Raw genomic sequence first — 23,096 nt, forward strand, 5'->3', positions numbered from 1 at the left:
CCCCTTGATGTTTGGGGAGCAGCCCTGAGGCAGACAAAGAGTGATGAGAGTGAAAGGGCTGTGGAGGGATCTCGGAGAAGGCAGGGTTTGTCGTTTCTTCACAAAGCCTGTTAGAACCTTCCGGGGGCTCTCAGGCCAGGCTTGCCTAATGAGCTTGCTCCCATCTAAGCAGTGAGGGCCTTTCTGTTTAGGGCTTTGCGGTCGGCCTTTCTGTTTAGGGCTTTGCGGTCAGCCTTTCGGGTCCTGAGCTTATTACCTTACTCTTTAAATTATATTCCTTCTCTTTTTGTGCCCTAGTTAATTGAGATGGAAGGAACTTTTATGCTGTCACACAAACCTTTCCGTAGTCATTCATGAGGAAGTTAAAAAAATTTTTTTTTCCTTTACCAACTCCTGTACTTGTGAAAACTATGTCTGTGGGTTTGGCTCAAAAACTTGATTCTTTCTCCAGCTGTTCCGTCCTTAACCCTATTTCTCTCCTCATCCCCACCCCATCCTGTAGATATTTAGAAATGTAGAATGTCCTATTGGCAGTGTCTGTCATATTTGGAGAGTACTTTTATCTTTTATAATTCCAGGGATTGGGAAGGAGGAGTGGAGTAGTAGACAAAGTCAGGAAAACCCAAGGATGGGGAGCTGGAAGGGTTAGCTGGAGGTGAGGTGAGTCAGAGGAGGGAGAGAAAGCAGGAGCAGCTGTCATGTGAGGACTTCAAGAGGGGTCTGGGGCCTGGGATCCTTCCATTCCTGCTCTAGTAGCTCAATGTCCCCCTGCCTCTGGCCCAGCAGTGGGGGACTGACGGGTTGGTTAGACCTGGAAACCTGGACCCAGAGCCTGTTCATTAGTGGTTTTTATGGGACCCAGGCAGCTGAGGGGTGCCCCAGTTCAAAACATGGCCCTCTCTCTACTGTCCATAGCCATCACCCTAGGCCCCAGGTGGAGCTGACACCCAGCTTGCAGGGGGCTTCCAGGGGGCTGGGGACAAGTAGGTGACCATGGGCCAATGTGCACTGCTGCACTATAGGAGGGTTGCTAGTCAGTATTCCCTGGGAGAAGGAGCTTCTGTGGTCAAGTGGGTTTCAGAAATGCTGTAAAGCAGAACTGTACAGATTTCTGGACTGCAGGACTTCTCGGAAGTTCTCCTGCATTAAGTATTGTGAATATTTAGCATTGTGAATCCCCACCTTGACTCATGTGACTGCAGAACCTTCTTTAATTTTTCTAAGAACACTAGTCCTGCAGAACACTCTAGGAAGTCCTGACTTAAATTTGTCCCAGTATTAGTGGTGTAGTACCTTTAAGTTCCAACAGTTCACTGCCTACCTGCCTCCCAGTCAGGTTCAACTAGAGCAGGTGCAGTCCTTTTGCCAGGAGACTGAGGGGTGGGACAAGAGGCAGTGGCCCCAACATCCTCCCAGCCCCTCTCCCGGGGATCACAGCTCTCGCTCACAGTAGTTGGACCATCTGTTCCTGTCATACTTGGCCAGCCCAGAGCCCTTGAGTCTTCTCTCAAGCTCTGTGTTTACGTTGGTTTTGGGGTTGGTTTGTAGGGAAGATGGTGAGTTGGAAGAAGGGGAACTGGAAGATGACGGGGCTGAGGAGACCCAGGATACCTCTGGAGGGCCCGAGAGAAACCGCAGAGAAAAGGGGGAGAAGCACCATAGCGATTCGGATGAGGAGAAGTCCCACAGGAGATTGAAGCGGAAACGGAAGAAAGAGCGGGAGAAGGAGAAGAGGCGGTCGAAGAAGAGGAGGAAATCCAAGCACAAAGTAGGTCTGGGAACGTTTGCTGGGGCTGTGGCTGCCTGGCATTGTGCCTGGCTAAGAGCCCCAGGGGCCAAGCTTGTCCTGTCAGCCCTAGAGGGCACTCTTAATAATGTTTTTTCCTGCCCCAAATGGGGTAAAGACCTTTATTTAAAGAGTTGGTAGCTTATGCTCCATTGCCACTAAATGCCCCAAGGTGAGATGTTTCAGGTAGAGCACAGAGCCCTTCCAGCACATTTCAGCATTCTTTGTCCCGGGGCTGTTTGTGCCAGAGTGGACTATCTGCAGCAGAATCACTAAATCTACTTCCCCTGTCATTGTAGCGCCATGCTTCCTCCAGTGATGACTTCTCTGACTTCTCTGATGACTCAGATTTCAGCCCCAGCGAGAAGGGGCACCGCAAGTACAGAGAGTACAGCCCCCCGTATGCACCGGTAAGTGAGTGAGTCCTGGTCAGAGGCCCCCTGCTGAGCTGGGAGCCAGGAATAGTAAAACTGCCCATGTTTGAGCACTTGCTGTGTGCAGGGCATTCTTGCATGGCACTTTACATGGATTTTAATCCTGTGAGATTTGGTATTGTTTTTATCCCCATTTTATAGAAGAGGAAACTGAGAGTAAGTTTCAGCAAGATTGCCCAGCTCTGGAGTGGGAGCAAGGATTTGAACCCAGGCAGTAACTGGTCTCCATAAGGCATGTTCTTAAGTCATCTCTGTGCCACATCTTCCGCCCAGCTGTGGCAGGACTCAGTATGTCTCAAAGAAAGATGCTGACTGGTCCACCTCATAGCTGACTGGTTTCCACTGTTCAGAAATGACCTTTTGTGGAAAATTGGCAAGAGAGTGAAATGGCTACAGGAGTAAGTTATCCCAAATGTCACATATTCAGACGTTAAATACTCATCCCTTTATATTTCTGAGCTTAAGCATAAATTTAAATTATTTATTCAGTGTGTATATTATTTTTTTCTCCTGGAAAAACCCATAAGAAAAAAATCAACTTGGATTTTCAGGTTTTGATAAGAAATGTTTTACAGTTAATAGCTCTTTAAATCTGTCCCAGGTATCTTGTGACTCAGCATCATCCATCATAATGGATGAGATACTGTAGTTGAGATTGATCTATTGGTGTAGGTTTAGACTTCCAACCTAAGGGAGGTAGCCTAAGGGAGGTAGGAGTTCAAACCCTGTACCAGCCAGCCCCCCCCCCCAAAAAAAAGCCTGAGGGAAGCAGGAAGTGAAGGGAGGGAAGATTGCATGCTTTGTGTTTATCCACCCCAGTTTCCCCTGTTATTAACATCTTGCATTGGTGTGGTATATTTGCTACAATTGATGAGCCAATCAATATCTATATGTTATTATTTGCTAGACTCCTTCGTTTATATTAGGGTTCTATAGTTTTTTGGGTTTTCTCAAATGTGTAATGTTATTTATTCACCATACAGTATCAAGCAGAATAGTGTTACCGCCCTAAAAATCCACGGTGCTTCTCTTCTTCATCCCTACCTCCTTCCCCGTGAGCCCCTGGCGACCACCAGTCTTTTACTGTCTCCACAGTTTTGCATTTTCCTGAATATCATAGTTGGAGTCATACAATATGTAGCTTTTTTGGACTGGCTTCTTTCACTTAGCAATTACCCATTTATGGTTCATCGTGTCTTTTCATGGCTTTGTAGCTCATTTCTTTTCATTGTTTAATATACCATTGTCTGGATGTATCATAGTTTGTTTATCCATTCTCCTGTTGAAGGACATCTTGGTTGTTTCCATTTATATAATAACTCTGTCCAGTATCACTTGGCACTAGCACACTTTGGAAAGCATAATTTGAAACAGCTGTCTAGTATGGCTGCCAAGCAGGTCATTAATTAAATTCTAAGGCCCTAGGACATTTTTGAGCGATGAGCATGCTTCCTGCTACCAGAACCCCTCCCCAAATGTGCTTGCTCTGTGCCCCTGGAAAATGCCTCCTTCTCTTCCCCTTGCTTTGTCAGGCATCCTGGGGTCTGTGCGTATCAGTTTTCTTTCAAGCTATGACCCTTTTTGAAGAACAGAAACATCTGGGCCCACTGCTGCTCCCACCCCCCAACTCCCACCGGGTGAGAACCAGTCTCTAGAGTGGCTGGAGGCCAGTGGTGCGAACCAGGGACACCCAGATAGACAAGTCAGTTCAGGGTACAGCAGAGGTCTTGGTCGTCTGGGCCCGGGGCCTCTCTTAGGCTCACACTCCTCTCCCTGTCTCTTTCTGGGACCTAGTCCCACCAGCAGTACCCCCCATCCCACACCACGCCCCTGCCTAAGAAGGTGTACTCCAAGATGGACAGCAAGGGCTACGGCATGTATGAAGACTACGAGAACGAGCAGTACGGGGAATATGAGGGGGATGAGGAGGAGGACATGGGCAAAGAGGACTACGACGACTTCACCAAAGAGTTGAACCAGTACCGGCGTGCCAAGGAGGGCAGCAGTCGGGGCCGAGGTGAGCCCCCCACCAGCAGCTTCTCCTCCAGGGTGTTGGAGTGGACTGGTGCCAGGGTTGGGGCAGAGTGAGACAGACTTGGGTGGCCTGGCCCTCACAGAGCTGCAGATCCAGGAGGAGAGATAGGTAGTCATTTAGAGTTGAGATAAGCATACGAAGGAGAATGGCCAGGAGCTGCATAGGCATGGCACTGGAGGTTGGAGTTAGCCATGTGAGCGTCGGTGGGAAGAGTAAACCTGGCTAGGCCATGGTTGGCATGGTGCCAGGCTGGTATGGGGCAGGGAAAAGGGCAGCATGGCTGAAGGGTTTTTTAAAAATCACTTCCTGGTCAGCTGTGGGGAGAGAGACAAGAGAAAATTTCTGTCTCCTCTGTGTCAGGGTAACTGACGACTGGCTGTCCCAACCCCCATCAGCCTCCCCCTGCCCCCAATCTTCCCACTTCCCATCACCTGACAAGGTGTGACTGCAGCCCATGCAATTGCCACTCCTCTGAACCTTGGACCTGTGGCCACTGGGAAGATGTTGAGGGAGGGGTGAGCTCCAGACAGATGTCAACCCAGCCTGGCCTCTTAGAACTATCTCAGGCCATAAAGACATCCCAGCCGAAGGGGGCTTCCAGAATCTTCCACCTCAGAGGTTCTTAGACTTGTAACCCCTGCCTGAGGCCCAGTTTGTTGGCTGTTCATTTGTTCTTTCTTCCAGCAGTCTCTATTGGACACCTCCCTGGGGAAGGTTCTGTGCTTTGGGGAGATCCTAGACCACTGCTGTCCAGTGGAGATAGAATCCAACCCACCATGTCCTTTTACATTTTCTAGTAGCCACATTAAAAAAGTGAAAAGAGGGCTTGACCCCGTGGCGCACTCGGGAGAGTGTGGCGCTGGGAGCGCAGCAGTGCTCCCGCCGCGGGTTCGGATCCTATATATGGCCAGTGTGGTGACGTGCAGCCGGTCACAAAAAGACAAAAAAAAAAAAGTGAAAAGAGACAGATTAAATTAATTTTAACAATCTGTTTTATCAACTTAATACGTTAAAAATCTTCAAAGTGTAATCAAAATATACAAATGAGATATTTTCTTTCTTTTTTTTTTTTTTCTTTTTTCAAACTCTTTGAAATTCACTGGGTGTTTTGTACTCATAGCACCTCTTAGTTTTTGTGTTTTTTTATAATTTTTTTTTTTTTAAAGACTGAGATCATAAAAAATATGTTCTCTGACAACAATAACAAGGAAATTTAGAGAACTCACGAAAGTGTGGAAATTAAACAACACTCTCCTGAATAATGGGTTAAAAAAAAAAATCACAGGGAAATTTGAGAGTACTCTGAGATAAAGATCAAAGTGCAAAAATCAAAATTTATAGGATGCAGAACTCATGCAATACTCGGAGGAGAATTTGTACTTGTAAACACCTATATTAAAAATAGGAAAAATCTCAAATCAGTAATGTAAACTTCTACCTTAAGAAAATAGAAAAGGGCCGGCCTGTGGCTCACTTGGGAGAGTGTGGTGCTGATAACACCAAGGCCACGGGTTTGGATCCCTATATAGGGATGGCCAGTTAGCTCACTTCGGAGAGCATGGTGCTGACAACACCAAGTCAAGGGTTAAGATCCCCTTACCAGCCATCTTTAAAAAAAAAAAAAGAAAGAAAATAGAAAAAGTGGAACTAAACCAAAAGCAAATATAAGAAGAAAATAACAAAAATTACAACAGAAGTATAAGAAATAGGGAATTAAAAAACAATAGAGAAAATCAACAAAACCAAAAGTTGATTCTTTAAAAAGATCAACAAAATTTGCAAACCTTTATCTAGACTGACAAAGAAAAAGAGAAAAGAAATTACTAAAATCAGAAGTAGAGGCATTGTATTACATTGTCTTTATGGCTTTTCGTGGTGGTAAGATTTAGTTCTTTCTCTTTCTTGTTTGCGTTTTTGTTCTACCAGTGGGTTTTGTTCTTTCTTGTGTATTCGTGGTAGTGATTATTGTTTGGGTTCCAGATGCAGGAATTCCTTGATAATTTCTTATAGGGCTGGTCATACGGTGGTGAACTCCTCCAGTTTTTGTTTGTCTGGAAAATATACTATTTTCCCCTCATTTCTAAAGGATATCCTTGCTGCATATAGTATTCTTGGCTGGCAGTTTTTTTCTTTTAGTATTTTGAATGTATCATCTCATTTTCTTCTGGCCTGTAGAGTTTCTGTTGAGAAGTCTGCTGTTAGTCTGATAGGGGCTCCCTTATAGGTGACTTGACACTTTTCTCTTACTTTTAAGATTCTCTCTTTGTCTTTGAGCTTTGTCAGTTTGATTGTAATGTGTCTTGGAGAGAGGATCTTTTATGGTTGAATCTGTTTAGAGATCATTGAACCTCCTGGATCTGAAGGTCCATGTCTCTCCCTATACCTGGGAAGTTTCCTGTTTTTATTTCGTGGAGTAGGTTTTCCATGCCTTTTCCTTTCTCCTCCCTTTCTGGAACACCCATGATTTGATTGTTTGTGCACTTAAAGTTGCTAGCTCTCTTAAATTTTCTTCATTTAAAAAAATTTTTTTTCCTTTTTTTTGTCTGCCTGGGTTATTTTGAAAAGACTATCTTCAAGATCAGAAATTCTTTCATCTACTTGTTCTAGCCTGCTTCTTAAGCTATGGGTTGTGTTTTTTATTTCATTGAGTGAATTTTTCAGTTCCATGAGTTCTGCTACATTCTTTTTTAAGGTATTAATCTCTTTGTAAATTTTCTGCTTTGTATCCTGGATTTTTTTTTCTTGTTTCATTATGTTGTCCAACTGAGTCCTTTATCTCAGTGAGTTTCCTTAAAATTGTTGCTCGGAATTCATTTTCAGTGATTTTTAAGGGTTCCCTGCTCTGTAGGGTCTGGTATTTGCATATTACTGTATTTTGGTGGTGTCATGTTTTCTTGGGTGTTTGTATTTCTATTATCTGTGTTAATGTCTGGTCATATGGCAGAGCAGTTGTTTTTTCTATTACTCTGGAGTTGGCTTTGAGGAGAGAGTCATCCTCTTCTTTTTCTGGTCTCCTCTGGTGACTCTCCTTGTATCAATGCAGTCGAGTCTGGTGGGCCGCCTGCATGATGGCTGTGGCTGCTGCTGTGGCATCAAGCCACTTTTGCAGCAGCTGTGGCTGTGGTTGGCTATCTGTACAGAAGTGGTGTTTCCAGCGTGCTCTCTTGCCTGCTTTTGGGCAGGGGGTACTGCAGCTTTTGGCTCCTTGCCTAGGGCCCCGGGTGTGCTCTTTTGCCTGCTTCTGGACGGAGGGGGCTGTGGCCCTCAGCTCCTTGCCTAGGACCCTGGGTGTGCTCTCTTGCCGGCATCCAGGCAGAGGGGGCTATGACTATTGGTGCCTTGCCTAGTGCATCTCTTAGTTTGGACCAGCCGCATTTCAGGTGCTCTAGCCACATGTTGCTGGTAGCTGTCATATTAGACAGTGTGCCTCTAAGTAGATGAGTACCTGGGAGGCAGGGTAGTGAGTGCTGTAGCAGCTATGTGTCCAGTATGCTGAGGGACCCCATTGAGGGGACCAAGGGGACCAGGGACCATTAGTCTGCCTGGGTCAGCTGGGAAGGCTTCTTGGAGGAGGAGAAGGATGAAATGATGGACTTCAGGGGCAAAAAATGGATTATCTTTTTTCTTGCTGGTGGGGTTCGCTCCTGCTTGAGGCTCACTGTCTGAATCACCGTGCAGGTAGCCGAGGCCGGGGCCGTGGCTACAGGGGTCGAGGAAGCCGCGGAGGATCGCGAGGCCGGGGCATGGGCAGGGGAAGCCGAGGCAGGGGCAGAGGCTCTGTGGGAGGAGACCACCCAGAGGACGACGAGGACTTCTATGAAGAGGAGATGGAAGTAAGGTTTTCTCCAGCCCTTGGTGTACGAGGGCAGCTAGTGGGCTCTGTGGGCACGAGTGTTGTTGGGGGAGGCCTGTAAGAGCAAGGTGGAGGGACATGTGGACCTTTCTGAAGAGAAGGAAGCCTTCAATGGCAGGTCTGTGTGTCTAAAAATGTTCATTTATCATTTATCATATGAAGGATAAAACCTTCGTATGGCTTAAAATAGGAAAGGTATCAAAGTGGGCTGTGAAAAAAATCCTACCCCTGGAAACAAGTTTCCTGAATGTCCTCTAGAAATATTTTATGGCTTTATAGACAGGTACATGTTTATTCACTATCCCCCCACTTACCTCTGGAGGAGAGCATATTACTCTCACTGTTCTGTTCCTATCCAGATATACTTCTATGCTGTACATGATGAGCTGTCATTCTTTTTTTTTTTATTATTAATATATATATTTTTACATCCTATGGTGGTGTTGAGAAACAGTTGCGGGGGAGAGGGGAAAGGAGAAGGAAATAGGATGGAAAGAGGAAGTAGGAGGGGGGTAGTTGAGGCCTGTGACACCCCTCTCAAGAGCTTTCATTCTTTTTGATAGCCACACAGTTGTCCATTATGTACAGCGGCGCTGTGTTGCATTTGCTCAGTGGGATGGGAGTTTTCAGAGTGAAGCCTACATGGAAAGGATTAGGACAACCCACCGTTCACTCCAGGGCCTGTGAAGAGGGGTCACAAGTGTGAGTCCCTGGGGTTGGTCACCTGCCCTTCAGAAGGGGGCAGAGTATGTAGTTACGGACAGTGTTCATTGTCCCCCACATGACACTTTCCTGCCCTCTCCATTTCTCCAAATTCCAGTATGGAGAGAATGAAGAGCCCATGGGAGATGACGATTATGATGAATACTCCAAGGAGCTGAACCAATACCGCCGGTCCAAGGACAGCCGAGGTCGAGGTGGGCAGGGGACCCTGATGCTGAGGTGCTCAGTGGGAGCTTCTTTGGCAGTTGCTGGATTTGGGTCCAGGGAAAGGTCAGCAGGCTAATGCCGTCTCTCCTCTTTGCAGGGTTAAGTCGAGGCCGTGGCCGGGGTTCCCGAGGTCGAGGGAAAGGGATGGGTCGGGGCCGTGGTCGAGGTGGCAGCCGAGGAGGGATGAACAAGGGTGGAATGAACGACGATGAAGACTTCTATGATGAGGACATGGGCGTGAGTTGACTCTTCACTCTGATCTGATGTTTTTGGCTAAGGCTCCCTCTTGGATTTTTTTTTTTTCTTTAATGAGTCGTTCTGTGAGGTTGATCCTATCCCCCTGCTCCCATCAGCTGTTCCTTGAAGGGCTGATCAGAGTTAGTCGTCTCACCTGGGAAATGAGCTGCTGGTGAGAACTTCTGTGTTTAAAATCACATCTTTGGCAGTACCTGTAGCCACCTGTAATGAGTCTCTGAGGTTCGGAAGGTTCTAGGTGACTCTTCAGTTAGCCCTGGAAGGTTTTACAGAAAGGCCATGACTCCTCCTCTGGGAGGTGGGAGATGTTCATGCACAGATGTATGGAACTGGTGGCTTTGGTTCAGAGCTTTTCCCATCTGAGCTCCAACACTCTGCTCCATGAGGCTGAAACCCTGTAGGCAGCCTCAGTGTTGGACTTAAGCTTTCAGCTCATGCTCTTGTGAATGCTCTAGGAACACTCTTCCCCTCGCATTTACACTCTGTGTTCCTAACAGGATGGTGGTGGTAGCAGCTACCGGAGGAGTGACCCCCACCAGCAGTCTGACAAGAAAGGAAAAGTCATCTGCAAATACTTCGTGGAAGGCCGGTGCACGTGGGTAAGGAGCCACTTAAAGTACGTGGGCGTCTATGGCAGGACAGCAACCCCCAGAGGCCTAGGTCAGCATGCGTGAGAGTGACTGTGTGATGGTCCCTGTCCCTGTGGGCACATGTTGGTACCTAGAGATGCCTGGGGGGCCTGGAAAACACAGTTCACTTCTCAGAGTGAGGAGGACCCAGAGCAAGATGATGTGTGTGGGTATTTTTGGTTTTAGGGGTATTTGTTGGCCAAAATTTTCAACCAATCCATATGGCCTCAAAGCCATTTATAAGGGTTGATGTTAATGCAAGATGTGACATATCCTGGTTAAGTTATTGAATTTCAGGGTTGGAGAGGGAATTGTTAAAGCATCCAGATAGAAAAGGAGGAAAATCTGCCTTGTAATTTACAACAGAGTTTAATGCCAGAAGATGGACCAATGACCACAAGGTTCTTTTTTTTTTTACTCTTTGACTTGGTGGTGTCAGCACCACGCTCTCCCAAGTGAGCTAACCGGTCATCCCTATATAGGGATCCGAACCCGTGGCCTTGGTGTCATCAGCACTGCACTCTCCCAAGTGAGCCATGGTCCAGCCCTTGACCACAAGGTTCTGTAGGAAACAAGTGTAACCCAGTGTTAGTTCAACCAGCTGGCTTTTTATTCATATATAAAGGCAGCAGTCAGGTATCAGCAAGTGTGCACTCTGTCTTGGGAAAATGTAGGTATTTCAAACAAATGTGTTGTGTATAAAATATTTCTTACAGTCACAATTCATATTCTTTTTAGAAACTTGAAATAGATATATGCAAAGAAAAGTGAGTAGCCATTCCTAAGGGGAAGGGGAAGCTGTTATAGAATAGCTTCTCTCTCTACTTCATAGTCAGGTAAGTGATTCCTGTGAAGGGCTGAATGAGACGAGTGGAGAACACAAGCCCTTGAGTGCACCTAGGTGTTTTGTTCAGGTTGTATTAGACTGCAGATGGAGGAAAACTTAACTCCACTGGCGTCAGCACATACATGCTTGTCTCTCAGGGGTTAGGTGGGCATCACAAGGCTGGTGCAGTGGTCACGGGCACTCTGAGGAAGCTAGGCTCCTTTGTACTTTCTGTTGTGCCATCTTTAACTTTTTTCTTTTATTTAATTAATTAGCGTGATTTGTTGTGCCATCTTTAACTGTGTGGCTTTTTTCCTCATGGTTGCATGATGGCTACTGTGCCTCCAGGCATCATCCAAGGGCTAGGAGTAAGAAAAATGGATGAAAGGATTTTTTTAATTCAGGATTTATCTTCCCTGGGGACTTTTGCCTTGCCTGCTTCTCATTGACTGGATATGTAAGGGTGCCTGCTAAAGGGGGGATTTTTTTTTTTTTTTTTTTCGTGACCGGTAAGGGGATCGCAAACCGTGGCTTGGTGTCACCCACACAGCGCTCAGCTAGTGAGCGCACCGGCCATTCCTATATAGGATCCGAACCCGCAGCGGGAGCGTCACCGCGCTCCCAGTGCCGCACTCTCCCGAGTGCGCCACAGGGTCGGCCCTAAATGGGGTATTTTTAGCTAAGCACATTCTTCCCTAAACAAAATTGGAGTTCTTTTAGGTAGGAAGCAGCATGGGAGTGGATACAGGGTGACTAGTCCTGGTTGCCACACAGCAAATAGTAAAAAAAAAAAAAAAAACAGTGAGTAGATGAGAGAGAGGAGCAAGAAGAGGAGGAAAAAGGAGAAGAGACAGAAAGAAGCAGTGAAAGGCAGTAGCATGGAGGGAGGAGGGATTGGGCCCGAGAGAGAGGAGCACGGGCAGTTTCTGGGAGATGGCACAAGCTATGTCAGCAGCTGCAAAGTTGGGAAGCAGCATTTGTGAGCCTGCCCTTCCTGGGCTCACTGTCCTTTTGCAAAGGGGATTTGTTTCTGTCATTGGCTCCTCTGTGCACAAGCAGTTAACAGAGCAGCACTTGGCTCACTGTGCCACCACCTCACCTTTTCATTGCTTCTCTTCCAGGGAGACCACTGTAATTTTAGCCACGACATTGAACTACCAAAGAAGCGTGAACTGTGCAAGTTTTATATCACTGGATTTTGCGCCAGAGCTGAGAACTGCCCCTATATGCATGATATCCTTTGGCACCTGCATCTGATCTGAATGAGGGTGCAGAACTTCTCTTCTCCTTAGTAGTAGTAACAGCTGACCTTCATGTGCTTGCTCTCTCTGTACCGAGAGCTTTCTGTGCGTCTCCATCTCATTTAACGCTCACATCTGCCCTCTGATGGGCCAGCAGTTCGCATTCTGCAGATAAGTAAACTGAGACACATGTGCTGTACGTTCTCTCTTATGTACACTCTCAAGACTGGCCTATACCATTGCCTGTCTTTCTGAGATTTTTTCAACCAGCTTTGGAAGCTTGGGCAAGTCATTTAACTTTCCCATTCCCATTGAGGATCTGAGGACACAGCCTGAAGGCCAGCGTAGTGGGGCAGGAAGTGCTCTGGAACAGGAATCTCAAGAACTGGGGTCTTGTCCTGTCTTCTGCCAACCGCTCTGCAATCCTAAGCAAGTCACCTCACCTCGCTGGGCTTCAGTTTTCTCAGCTCCGAGCCAAAGGGGGTTGGATTCTGTCCTCGGGTGGGTTCTGTGAGATGAAGCATTTGCCTTAATTTGCCATGAACGTGATTTTCCCTGTAAATTGTACCACACGACTGGGAACTGCATCAATGGCGATGACTGTATGTTCTCCCATGACCCCCTGACTGAAGAGACCAGAGAGCTCTTGGATAAGGTAATGTCTGGGGGGGTAGTGGGGGGTGGGGAGGCCCAAAGTCAACAGGAACCTGAAGGTGCACCTTCCATTGCCTTGGCACTGTAGCCTGCCTGTCTGTCTGGCCTCTGCAAGATCTGGGCCATTTTAAGGAAGAAAACAGAGGCTGTGTTCCTTTCTGCAGGGGGAATGGAGATAGTCACACGTGTATCGTATCTTGGGCCAGGGCAAGCTGCTGCTGTTTTCAGTGGGGGGCGGCTGCGTAAAAGGAATGTTGCCTGGTGTGTCTCCAAACACATCCTGTGACTTCTTAACCATTGTTCAGAGAGAGTCCTTGATATACAAAGAAGAGGCGAGGGTTATATTTTGGTGGAAATATAAAATTTTTTGTAACTCTTAAGAATTCCATTATTCAGTAGAGAAAATAGAGTGAAATTGGAGGGTCTCCTGAGGGGGAGACTTCCACAAGGGAGGTGTCAGAGCTTCCTCATCAGCCAGGTGACATTTGAAACTCATCCTAGTGTCTGTTTTTCTCCCCAAGGGAGGACTTTGGGGACCCCAAATTCCTGTCCTCGGTTTCCTGATACATGGGAAACCGAGGACAGGAGTGAATGGGTGAGAGAATGGTATCTTTCCAAATGAAGTTTTCCTGCCTTCTCGTTCAGAAAGGTTTTAGGAGATTGGCAATCTTTTGAGAATGCAAAAGATCGAAGCTGTTAGTACATCAGTTAGCTTCAAGACTGTCCATCAGTGACTGCCCTGTTAAACAGGGGAGGGATCATTAGGAGGGGTGCTGGCGAAGACCTGCACAAGCCAGAGTAAGTGAATGTCCACTCCTCGTTGGCAAGGCAGCATGGAAAAAGTGTTCATCTTTGCCACTCCCTTTGGGGAGACTATTAATCTAGGGTTTCATAATCTATAAATACCTAGAGTCTGAGTTGTTTCACAGTATAAGCAGGAAAAGTAATGGCGACCTCATTTCTCATATGAAGGGCCAAACAATATCTGACTGAGGACTGCCCCCTGCTGGAGGTTCAGAGTTTGCGCTGTAGACCAGTTCTGTCCAATAGGAACACAACAGGGCCACAGAGTTCACTTTAAGTTTTGTACTAGCCATGTTTTTTAAAAATGTAAAAAAGAAACATTAATTTTAACAATATATTTTATTTAACCCAGAATATCATTTTAGCAAGTAATATGTAATGAAAAATTGAGTTATTTTGTTTTTTGTGGTTTTTTTTGAACTAATTCTTTGGAATCAGTGCTTATTTTCTACTTAGAGTCCATCTCAATTTGGCCAGCCATGCCTCAAGCACTTCAAGAGGCCACCATATTGGACAGCACAGCTCTAGACACCCTAGTTAAAAACAAAAGTGGCATATGTCAGCTTTTGGCCACAAATATTTTTAAAGCATCAGTATCATCCCTTACCTAAAGTCAAGTCCTACTAGGTTAAAAATGAGTGTCCAACCGGGAAAAACCATACCAGAATCAAATTGTGATAGTCAGGAAGTAAAACTTATGGGAACCATGCTGGAAGGGCATAGATTATGGGTCAGCCATTGCCTTCTCACCTGAAGAGTTGCTTGATCAACTAGAGCTGGGGCCTGGGGCTTCTGGGCAGCCCTGGGGTCCCAGCTATGGTAGGACTAGGCCTAGCCAACTTCTGAAGCATCTGTACTCTTTTATCCTTCCCACCTCCCTCTTCTTCCACTCTGTTTTCCACTTCTTGGTGACATTTCCATTTGTCTAGAAATGTCAGTTTCCAGTCATGCAGTCTAGGATTGGAAACTTGCCTGCATCTGGGATTAGTGATGACGCTTACATGGGAGCACCTAAGCAAGAATAACAAAGAATTCCTTCCTTCCACTCAGGTTCATCTGTTAGTATTAGTTTGCCCCATTTGCCTTATTACGTCCTCTTGTTTTAGTTTAAATGTGTGTGTGAATATATTGGTTTTTTTCCTGATCCAATTGAGAGTAACGTACATATATCATGGTCCTTTACCCTTCAGATACTTCAGTTACATGTCGGTTTTTATAGTCAGGTTTATTAAGGTATAGTTTGTATCCAGTAAAATTCTCCCTGTTAAATTTGATAAACACACCACTCCATAATCTACGTAAAAGAAAATTCACTCCATCACCTCAAAAACTCCTCTGTGCCCTGTTATAATAAATGCCTCCCCTTATCTCCAGCCCCTGGCAACAACTGGTCTGTTTTCTGTCCCTATGATTTTGACTTTTCAAGAACGTCATGTAAATATAATTGTATGGTAAACAGCCTTGAAGTGTGTGTGTGTGCCTGTGTGTCTTGAGTCTGACCTCTTGCACTTGGTATAATGCATTTGAGATTGACCCACATTTGGGGGAGCATAAGTAATTCATTACTGTTTGTTGCTGAGTAGTACTCCATGTATGGATGATCTAAGTTTGTTTATCCAGTCATCAGTTGAAGGACGTTTGGGTTATTTCCAGTTTGGGGCAAAAACTTAGAATTTGTAACTTACTACCTTGAGCTTATTTATTTGGCCTGATGAAGCTTGGCCCCGATTCCTTAGCAGCTCTGCAAGTGTGATCCCTTTTTGCATTGAGAGGGTAACTCTGACTTTTGGAAACCCCTCAGATCACTCAGAATCAGTCCTGGTAAAGAAGGTTGTGGGACCCAGCAGGTCACTGGTGGTTTCTGATGAGACATGCCAGGGAGCTCTTGTCCCTGCTGGCAGAGAGGCCAGGGAACAGCTGCAGAAGAGCATCTGGGGATAGACATGTCCCTTCATGGTGTCTGTACTGGAAGGACTGGGGGAAATTTGGGTCCAGCTCTTCTGGTTATTTTATATATTTTATGTGTCCTGGGCTTATCTGTGGTTCAGGGTGAGAGATGGTTGGTAAAGAGATGAGGGCAGGGTGCCATTCTGTCTTGAACTGAAATCCTCTTCAGGACATTGTGGGAAGTTGGTCTGTGTCTTGAGCTGGAACCCTCTTCAGGACATCATGGGGTCTGTACGAGGGGTGAGGGAGGCATGGGGGCAGGGGAGGTGTTCTACCCAGTGTGGGATGGTAACAGAAGCCCCGACAGCAGGGCACCACTGAGAAGCCCATGTGCAGAGTGCAGACAGGCTGTGAGGAGGTCAGAGCACAGGAGGAGGCTGGTCTCCCTGGGCATTGGTGGTACCCTCCTGCTGACAGCCTCAGTTCGTTCAGTTAATCGGGAGTTATGTAAGTGCCTGCTGTGTGCTGAGCACCATGCTGAGTGGTACAGAGAAGTGCAGCATGTTTTAACCCCAAAGAGCTAAACCTAGTCTTGGGGGGGTTGGGGAGACCTCTGAGAGGGTTGGTGTTGGAATGAGACTGAAGCAAGAGCAGCCACCTGCGGAGGAGGTGGCATGGCAAAGAGGTAGTGGGACTTGTGGATAGAAGCTTGGGAGGCGGGCGGGGGGGGCGGGGGACAGGGACGTGGCACATCGCACATCCAGAGGCCAGACCATGGAGGGGTGTGGTGGGAGGGGAGGGTGGAGAGGAGGCTATGGTCAAGTTTGTTCCTGTTTAATGAGGTAAAACCTTGTTAAGTTTCACCTTTCAATGCCTCAAGGCTATATTGAAAGGATTTAGCAGTGCAGGCACACGGCTGTCTTTGTGACCATGAAGGTTGCTCTCATGGTGTGCAGAGGATGGTGTAGGGGACTAGAGAGGATGGTGGGGAGGGCAGGTGAGCCACTCAGGAGGGCCAGGTGGCAGCTCCGGGCCAATGTTTGGATATGAGGATAAGAAAAGGGAACACCCCAGATCCTGGTTTGGGCTGGGAGGATGCAGGATGTTTTTCATGGAGCCAAGCTCAGACTGTTGAGAAGGAGCAGTCATTTGGAATGAAGCGCGACCAGATGGAGATGGCATCTTCAGGTCTGGCCAGAGAGATGAGCATGGGAGTCCCCAGTCCAGAACTATGGGGTGGGTGGGGCTGAGGGAGGTGGTATGTAGGGGGGACCCACCAGAGAGGAGCACCATGTGGTGGGTGCAGCACATTCAGCCAGGCAGGACCCCTCTGGGCTAGACTCAGCTGCCGCTGTCCTGATGCAAATGAGTTGGTGTCTAGAGTCCAAGAAATACAGAGGGGTAGATGCTTTGGTTTGTTTTCCTTATTTATTCATTAAGTGTGTATTAGCACCTAGTTTGTGCTAGGCAGGGGAATGCAGAGGCGAGGAGACAGGATTGAATCCTTTGGCAGATACTGAACATGCATGGGGATCAGGCAGTAAAGAAACAGTGTGGGAGCCCTGAGGGTCTCTAGCAGGGCTCTGCTGGCGAGGCAGGCATTCCAGGGAGGCCCTGTGAGGTAGTGACACTGCGCTGGCACCTGGATGTATGGTGGTTAGGAGTGAAAGGTGAGGGAGATGCCGGGCAGCAGGCACAGTACAGGCCACGACTGCACACAGGGTTGGGGAACTGAAAGGGGCTTTTGGGCCATGATGGGCACAGAGCAGCCTGGGCCCGTCCTGACAGCAGTGCTGAGAGACATCATGAGGCTCTGGGCTGTCTTCAGCGTGACACATCTCTGGCACTGTTTTCCACACTGTAATGGGCTCAGAGTGTGGATTTCCCCCTCAGTGGGTCCCTCTGTGCCACTGGTCCACATGCATACCACACCTGGAGTAGTAGCAGGGACTGATGGTTTCACCGACCAGTTTTCCATCTCCCCTCCATGAAGTGACATTTTTCTCAGAATGTCCAGATATTGCTGCTGATGGTAAGGAGAGAGGAAAGCTGTGAATTGCCACACTTGCTGTCCCAGGCAGAGGAGGAGGAGTTTATCCTCACCCAGTGTTACGATCCACCGAGGGATCTGTGCCAGGGTCTCCACGACGTCCCTGAGCCCAGGTTCAGCAATTTGCTAGAGGGCCTCACAGCTGAGATTTTACTACAGTGAAGGACACAAAGCAAAATCAGGAAAGGGAAAAGGCGCATGGGGTGAAGTCTGGAGGAAACCAGGTTCGGGCTTTCAGAGTCCTCTCCTGGTGGAACCACATGGGATGCACTTGGCTCCTCAAGTTGTGACAACATTAGTGAAATGCTGTCTACCAGAGAGGCTCATTGGAGACTCAGTCAGTGCTCAGGATTTTCAGTGGGAGCTGGTCACATAGGCACCTCTGCCTGGCATATACCAAAATTCCAGACTCCCAGCACTGTTTTCCAGTACTGATGGAAAGCAGGTGTTCAGCATAAACTGCATTGTTTGCACACAGTTTAGGCACAGTGAGTCCCTCTTACTTGTTAGAGAATGCTGGGAACCCTCCCGAAATCCAGGTTCCCAGATGCAACCAAGGGCCAGCCTTGCAAGCAAGCTTTCTGAGATCAGTCAGGCCTGCTGTGTTAACTCTTTTCTGCATAAGATCCTAATTGGTGAGTCATTTTGGTCCAGTCCAGGCTTTGAAATTTTTCAGTAATTCATTGGACATCTACCTATATCAGGTGCCATGCCAGGCCCTGGGGATGCAACAGGGAAGGAAACAGTTGTCATGGAGTTGACAGGAATAAACGAGAGAACAACTGAATGCATAACCTTACAAGTTGAAGGCAGTGCTTAGAAGGGAACTAATGATGCTCCAGTAGTGAATCCAGGAGACTGGGAATCCAGTCACTCTGAGCTGAAATTTAATAAGAGACTCTTTATCAGTTGGGTAACAAGGAGCCACACAGGAATAGAGGGAAAAATGAGAGTCTGGGGAGAAGTCTGGTCCAGGCTGGGGACCTGCAGGGAGAGCATGACCATGCATCAAGCTGAAATGAGGCTGGGTGGTTAGGGTCGCAGAGTCAGGATTGTGGAAGGATATGAAGCCACCAGGGAGCTGCTTAGTCCTCTGTACACACTCGGCCCTGCTCTCAGGCCCTGAGGGTCACAGTCAGGAGTCGAGTTTTATTGGAGGTAAAACAAAAGACCCTTAAAATCCAAGAAGGACAGTGGAATATTATTCAGTTACAAAAAGGAATGAAATATTATTAGATGTTACAACCTTGCTAAGTGAAAGAAGCCAGTCACAAAAGGCCACCTAATATGTGATTCAATTCATATGATATGTCTGGAATAGACAAATCCATAGACACAGAAAGCAGATTAGTGGTTACCCAGGGCTTGAGGGAGTGGGGATTGATGAAAACATGCTAGAACTAGATAGAGGTGGTGGTTGCACAATATTGCTAATGTGCTGAATTACACACTTTGAAATGGTTAAGATAGTACACTTTATGTTATATATATATATATATATATATATATATATATATATATTTTTTTTTTTTTTTTTTTTTTTTTTTTTTTTTTTTAAAGATGACCGGTAAGGGGATCTTAACCCTTGACTTGGTGTTGTCAGCACCACACTCAGCCAGTGAGCGAACCGGCCATCCGTATATGGGATCCGAACCCGGGGCCTTGGTGTTATCAGCACCGCACTCTACCGAGTGAGCCACGGGCCGGCCCATGTTATATATATTTTGACACAGGAGTGGCTCCCCCCTGCCAACTATTACCAGAGATAATTTTTGTTCCAAAGAGGAATTGTTGTCCTTGGCCTTAGACTGTAAGGGCCTCAGGGTCCTCGTGTTTTAGATTTTTCCTCATAAAATTCCACTCTCAGTGATGGACAGGTCCCTTTTAGCCTGACTCCTATCTGAGCCTTCACACGATTACTCTTTTTCTACTCTCTTTCTCTCCTACAGATGTTGGCTGATGATGCAGAAGCAGGCGCTGAAGACGAGAAGGAAGTTGAAGAACTGAAAAAGCAGGGCATCAACCCCCTGCCCAAACCACCTCCTGGAGTGGGCCTTCTGCCCACCCCGCCTCGTCCTCCTGGTCCCCCTGCCCCCACCTCTCCGAACGGCAGGCCCATGCAGGGTGGTCCCCCACCGCCACCCCCTCCTCCACCTCCTCCTCCAGGGCCCCCTCAGATGCCCATGCCAGTTCACGAGCCGCTGTCCCCACAGCAGCTACAGCAGCAGCAGGACATGTACAACAAGAAGATCCCTTCCTTGTTTGAGATTGTGGTGCGGCCCACAGGACAGCTGGCTGAGAAGCTGGGTGTGAGGTGAGTGCCCTGGGCCTCTGAGCCAGGCCAGTAAGGGCTGTTCTGGGCTTGGCCAAGCTCCTCCTGACAATGTGAGCCTAGTGGGGGCAGGGGCCTGCCTCTGTCTGAAATGGTCAGAGTCGTGGTCCAGGGCCCGTGACCTTGAGCTCCATAGTCCTTCTCTTGCTTGGCAAGCTTGTTTGGCCTGTGTTGCCCTCCATGGTCCTGGGTTGTAGCCACTGACCTTCCCCCGAAGCTTGTTTCACAGGCACCATTTTTTCCTCCTCTAGGTTTCCTGGACCCGGTGGGCCTCCAGGGCCAATGGGCCCTGGGCCCAACATGGGACCTCCAGGGCCAATGGGGGGTCCAATGCATCCCGACATGCATCCTGACATGCACCCGGACATGCACCCCGACATGCACCCGGATATGCACCCTGATATGCCAATGGGCCCTGGCATGAACCCTGGACCACCCATGGGACCTGGTGGCCCTCCAATGATGCCCTATGGTCCTGGAGACTCCCCACATTCTGGAATGATGCCCCCCATCCCACCAGCCCAGAACTTCTATGAAAACTTCTACCAGCAGCAAGAAGGCATGGAAATGGAGCCCGGACTCCTTGGTGATACAGGTATGGAGGGCTGCATGGGGCTGCAGGGTTTGCACAGTGGAATGGACTCGGGAAGATGTGACTTTTCTTTCTTGGTACAAGTCTCTTTGGAATCATGAATCCAACTCCCATCTCTGTCCCATTTAATTTTCAGTGACATAGGATTCATTATTTTATTGAGGCAGAAAGGAGTATTATGTTTATTAATAGTATAGTTTATTTAATTTTTAGAAAATTTTTCTCAGTGTGCCTGGAATCGGGAGCATGGGGAGTTAGACGGACAAGTGTGGACTGGCGTGGGGCTAAAAGGCTAAGGCCCTGTCAGGAATAAGTCCAATGCCCTTATCAAAGCTGCCTTCTAGACAGTTCTTGGCTTGGAGCTGCTATTGTCAACCCTGTGACTGTGCTTGTTCTGTCCCCATCACTGGCCGTTTTCCTTCCTTCTTTCCTTCTTTTGTATTGGTAGCAACCTAAATATCCAACATTCAGAGGGGATTGATGATGCCCCTGCAGGAGATAAAGTGTGCAGTCTTCAGAATGCAGGAGAGATTTGCTCCCTGGCCCTGGGATCACAGCCAGTGAACCTGCCACAGTGAGCTAAGCCAGTGCCTTAGCTGCGTTTTGGTGGAGGGAAGCAGAGAGTAAACTTGAAAAGAAGTGAATCAGCTCATTTCTGCATTGGCCATTGTTAGAAGAAGAGTAGATGGGGTGATGGGAGGGACAGTCTGAAGTTCCGTGCCTCTGCCGGGACAGTCAGCAAAAGCCGCTCTGAAAAGTGAAACGCAACTCGAGATGTGAGTGGAGGGAAGCAGCCATGGATGGGGGCTGCGTAGGAAGCACAACAGGTGCTGAGGCCCCAGCCAGCCAGCTTGTCTGAGCAAAGCAAAGGTGGCCCATGTAGCTTGGGAAGAAACAGTGAGGGAGAGAAGTCCCAGTGCATGAAACTGTTGGTAGCAAGGGGTGGCCTTGTTGTTACTGTGAAGTGTGATGGGGCGATCGATGGTAGGGGCGAGAGTGGAATTGGGGAAGCTTCTGGGCTGCTATGTAGTTGTCCTGGACAGAGGTGAACAGGGTAGTGGCTGGGAGTAGCAGAGTTAGACATCATGGTTTAGACACGGCGCCATGGAGCCAACATGACCCCGCCTATTTGCTTTGCAAGGTTGGCAGGAGCAGCTTCCAGCGAGGGGGGTGCTGGACGTGGGCAGAGTCAGTCGGTGGGTTGGGCAGCAGTGCTTCTGCTTTGGCCATGTTAAGCGTGAGATGCCCATTTGACATCCATGCAGAAATTTTGTGGGGTTAGTTGGAGGGTGTCAGGGAGACACTGGCGAGTCTTTGGTGTCTTCATGGTGTTTGGAGCTGTAAGAGCAGGTGTTGTGGCTTTAGAAAGATGGGTGTTGTATTCTTGAGTGAGAGAAGCAGGCTACTGAGAGCGAGTGTGCTGGGGTTCCTATCCCACCCACCCCCCACCCCCATAATAAATCTATGTAAAGCGTGCATGGAGAAAGTTCTGGGGGCAGGGGGAGGAGGGCAACCAGAAGTCAGGCAAGCTGTTAACAGTAGGTGTCTCTCGAGTTAGTCACTTTGTTTAAGGATTGAAATGTAATTCTCATACCATAAAGTCCATCTTTTAGAAATGGATTTTGAAAGTTAGTGTTTTTAGTGTATTCAGGATATATACAGAATTGTGAAGAGGGGAGCCTGGTCTCTCTCATGCACTGTTAGTTTTCTTAGCTGTGAGCTGCGGTGTGGCATAGAGCGGGCTTGCCCATCAGGCTCACATGACCAAGTTCAGGTGCTAGTGGAAGGCAGCCTTGCACTTTTTGCTTTTTATACTTTTGCGTATGAAACATTTACAAATTTAATAATTTGTAATCATATAAATTGAAAGTGGATTACAGACTCACTTTGTTGGTAGGACTTGTCACATTTTCACATGCCCAGTAGCCCGAGGGGGATAGTGACAGCCTTGTTGCACGGTGCAGATACAGAACATTTCCATCATTGCAGAATGTCCTGCATGACAGCACTGACTCTAGACGGTCTCTTGCCTGGTGACTCACTCTCTCCCACACTCACATCAGTCTCACTCACATGCACAATGATACTGAGCCTGCCCTTGTCACACGCATGCTGGGTCTTCCTCCTCACATCAGCCTGTGCTGCTCTCCACAGTTCTTGGCTCCAACATCAGAGGAGTTTGTGGAGGGAGGTGGCTAGTTCTGGGCACTGCCCCTCAGGAGCGAAGGTGGACTCTTCAGCTTCTGCGTCCTTAGATGCTGCTGGGGAGAATACCCCACCCCCACCCCCACCTTTAGTGCAGCAGCATGCTTATCAGAATTTGTGGAATTCAGGAGCCTGTGAGGAGGAAGAGTCCCCCACAGCCTCTGGGTTGACATGCGGCCAAAGCAACATTTTAGTGTATTTCATTCTCTTCTTTTCCTGGTTTTTATTGTTTGACCTGGTTGAGATCATACTATGAGCTCACTGTGAGATACAGTGTCTTTCTTTGTTGATGATTACAGAGAAACTGTGAGACTAATGCCCATCTCAAATGATTAAAACAAATCAGAAGCATGTGGAGTAAAAAAGTGAAAGATCAGCCAGTCTCCCCAGAATCTCATTCCCAGAGGGACTGTTTTCTATCTGTCTTTTCAAAGCTTTTTCATTGTTTCACAGACACACGTACAGTGCCGTCCTGTTTTCACCTCATAAGCATTTGCCCATGTCACTAAAACCTCTATGTGAACCTCATTCTTCACAGCTGCGTCATAGTTGGGAATTTCCCGGTGGGCTGCTCCAGTCTCCG

At 47.6% G+C, this 23,096-nt stretch overlaps 1 protein-coding gene across 2 annotated transcripts in view; it reads left to right on the plus strand.

Moving 5' to 3' along the window:
* Positions 1–23,096, plus strand: part of ZC3H4 (zinc finger CCCH-type containing 4) — a 46,871-nt gene that overhangs the window by 18,033 nt on the left and 5,742 nt on the right. For both annotated transcript variants that reach the window (XM_063111528.1, XM_063111529.1), the window contains 11 exons: positions 1,549–1,768; positions 2,086–2,196; positions 4,015–4,237; positions 7,934–8,088; positions 8,929–9,025; positions 9,136–9,275; positions 9,791–9,892; positions 11,870–11,981; positions 12,535–12,644; positions 19,334–19,698; positions 19,968–20,311. In XM_063111528.1, coding sequence (XP_062967598.1) covers positions 1,549–1,768; positions 2,086–2,196; positions 4,015–4,237; positions 7,934–8,088; positions 8,929–9,025; positions 9,136–9,275; positions 9,791–9,892; positions 11,870–11,981; positions 12,535–12,644; positions 19,334–19,698; positions 19,968–20,311 — 1,979 coding nt within the window. The remainder of the gene's footprint in view (positions 1–1,548; positions 1,769–2,085; positions 2,197–4,014; positions 4,238–7,933; positions 8,089–8,928; positions 9,026–9,135; positions 9,276–9,790; positions 9,893–11,869; positions 11,982–12,534; positions 12,645–19,333; positions 19,699–19,967; positions 20,312–23,096) is intronic.

Source organism: Cynocephalus volans, chromosome 10, assembly GCF_027409185.1.
Source record: "Cynocephalus volans isolate mCynVol1 chromosome 10, mCynVol1.pri, whole genome shotgun sequence".
Classification (NCBI taxonomy): Eukaryota; Metazoa; Chordata; class Mammalia; order Dermoptera; family Cynocephalidae; genus Cynocephalus; species Cynocephalus volans.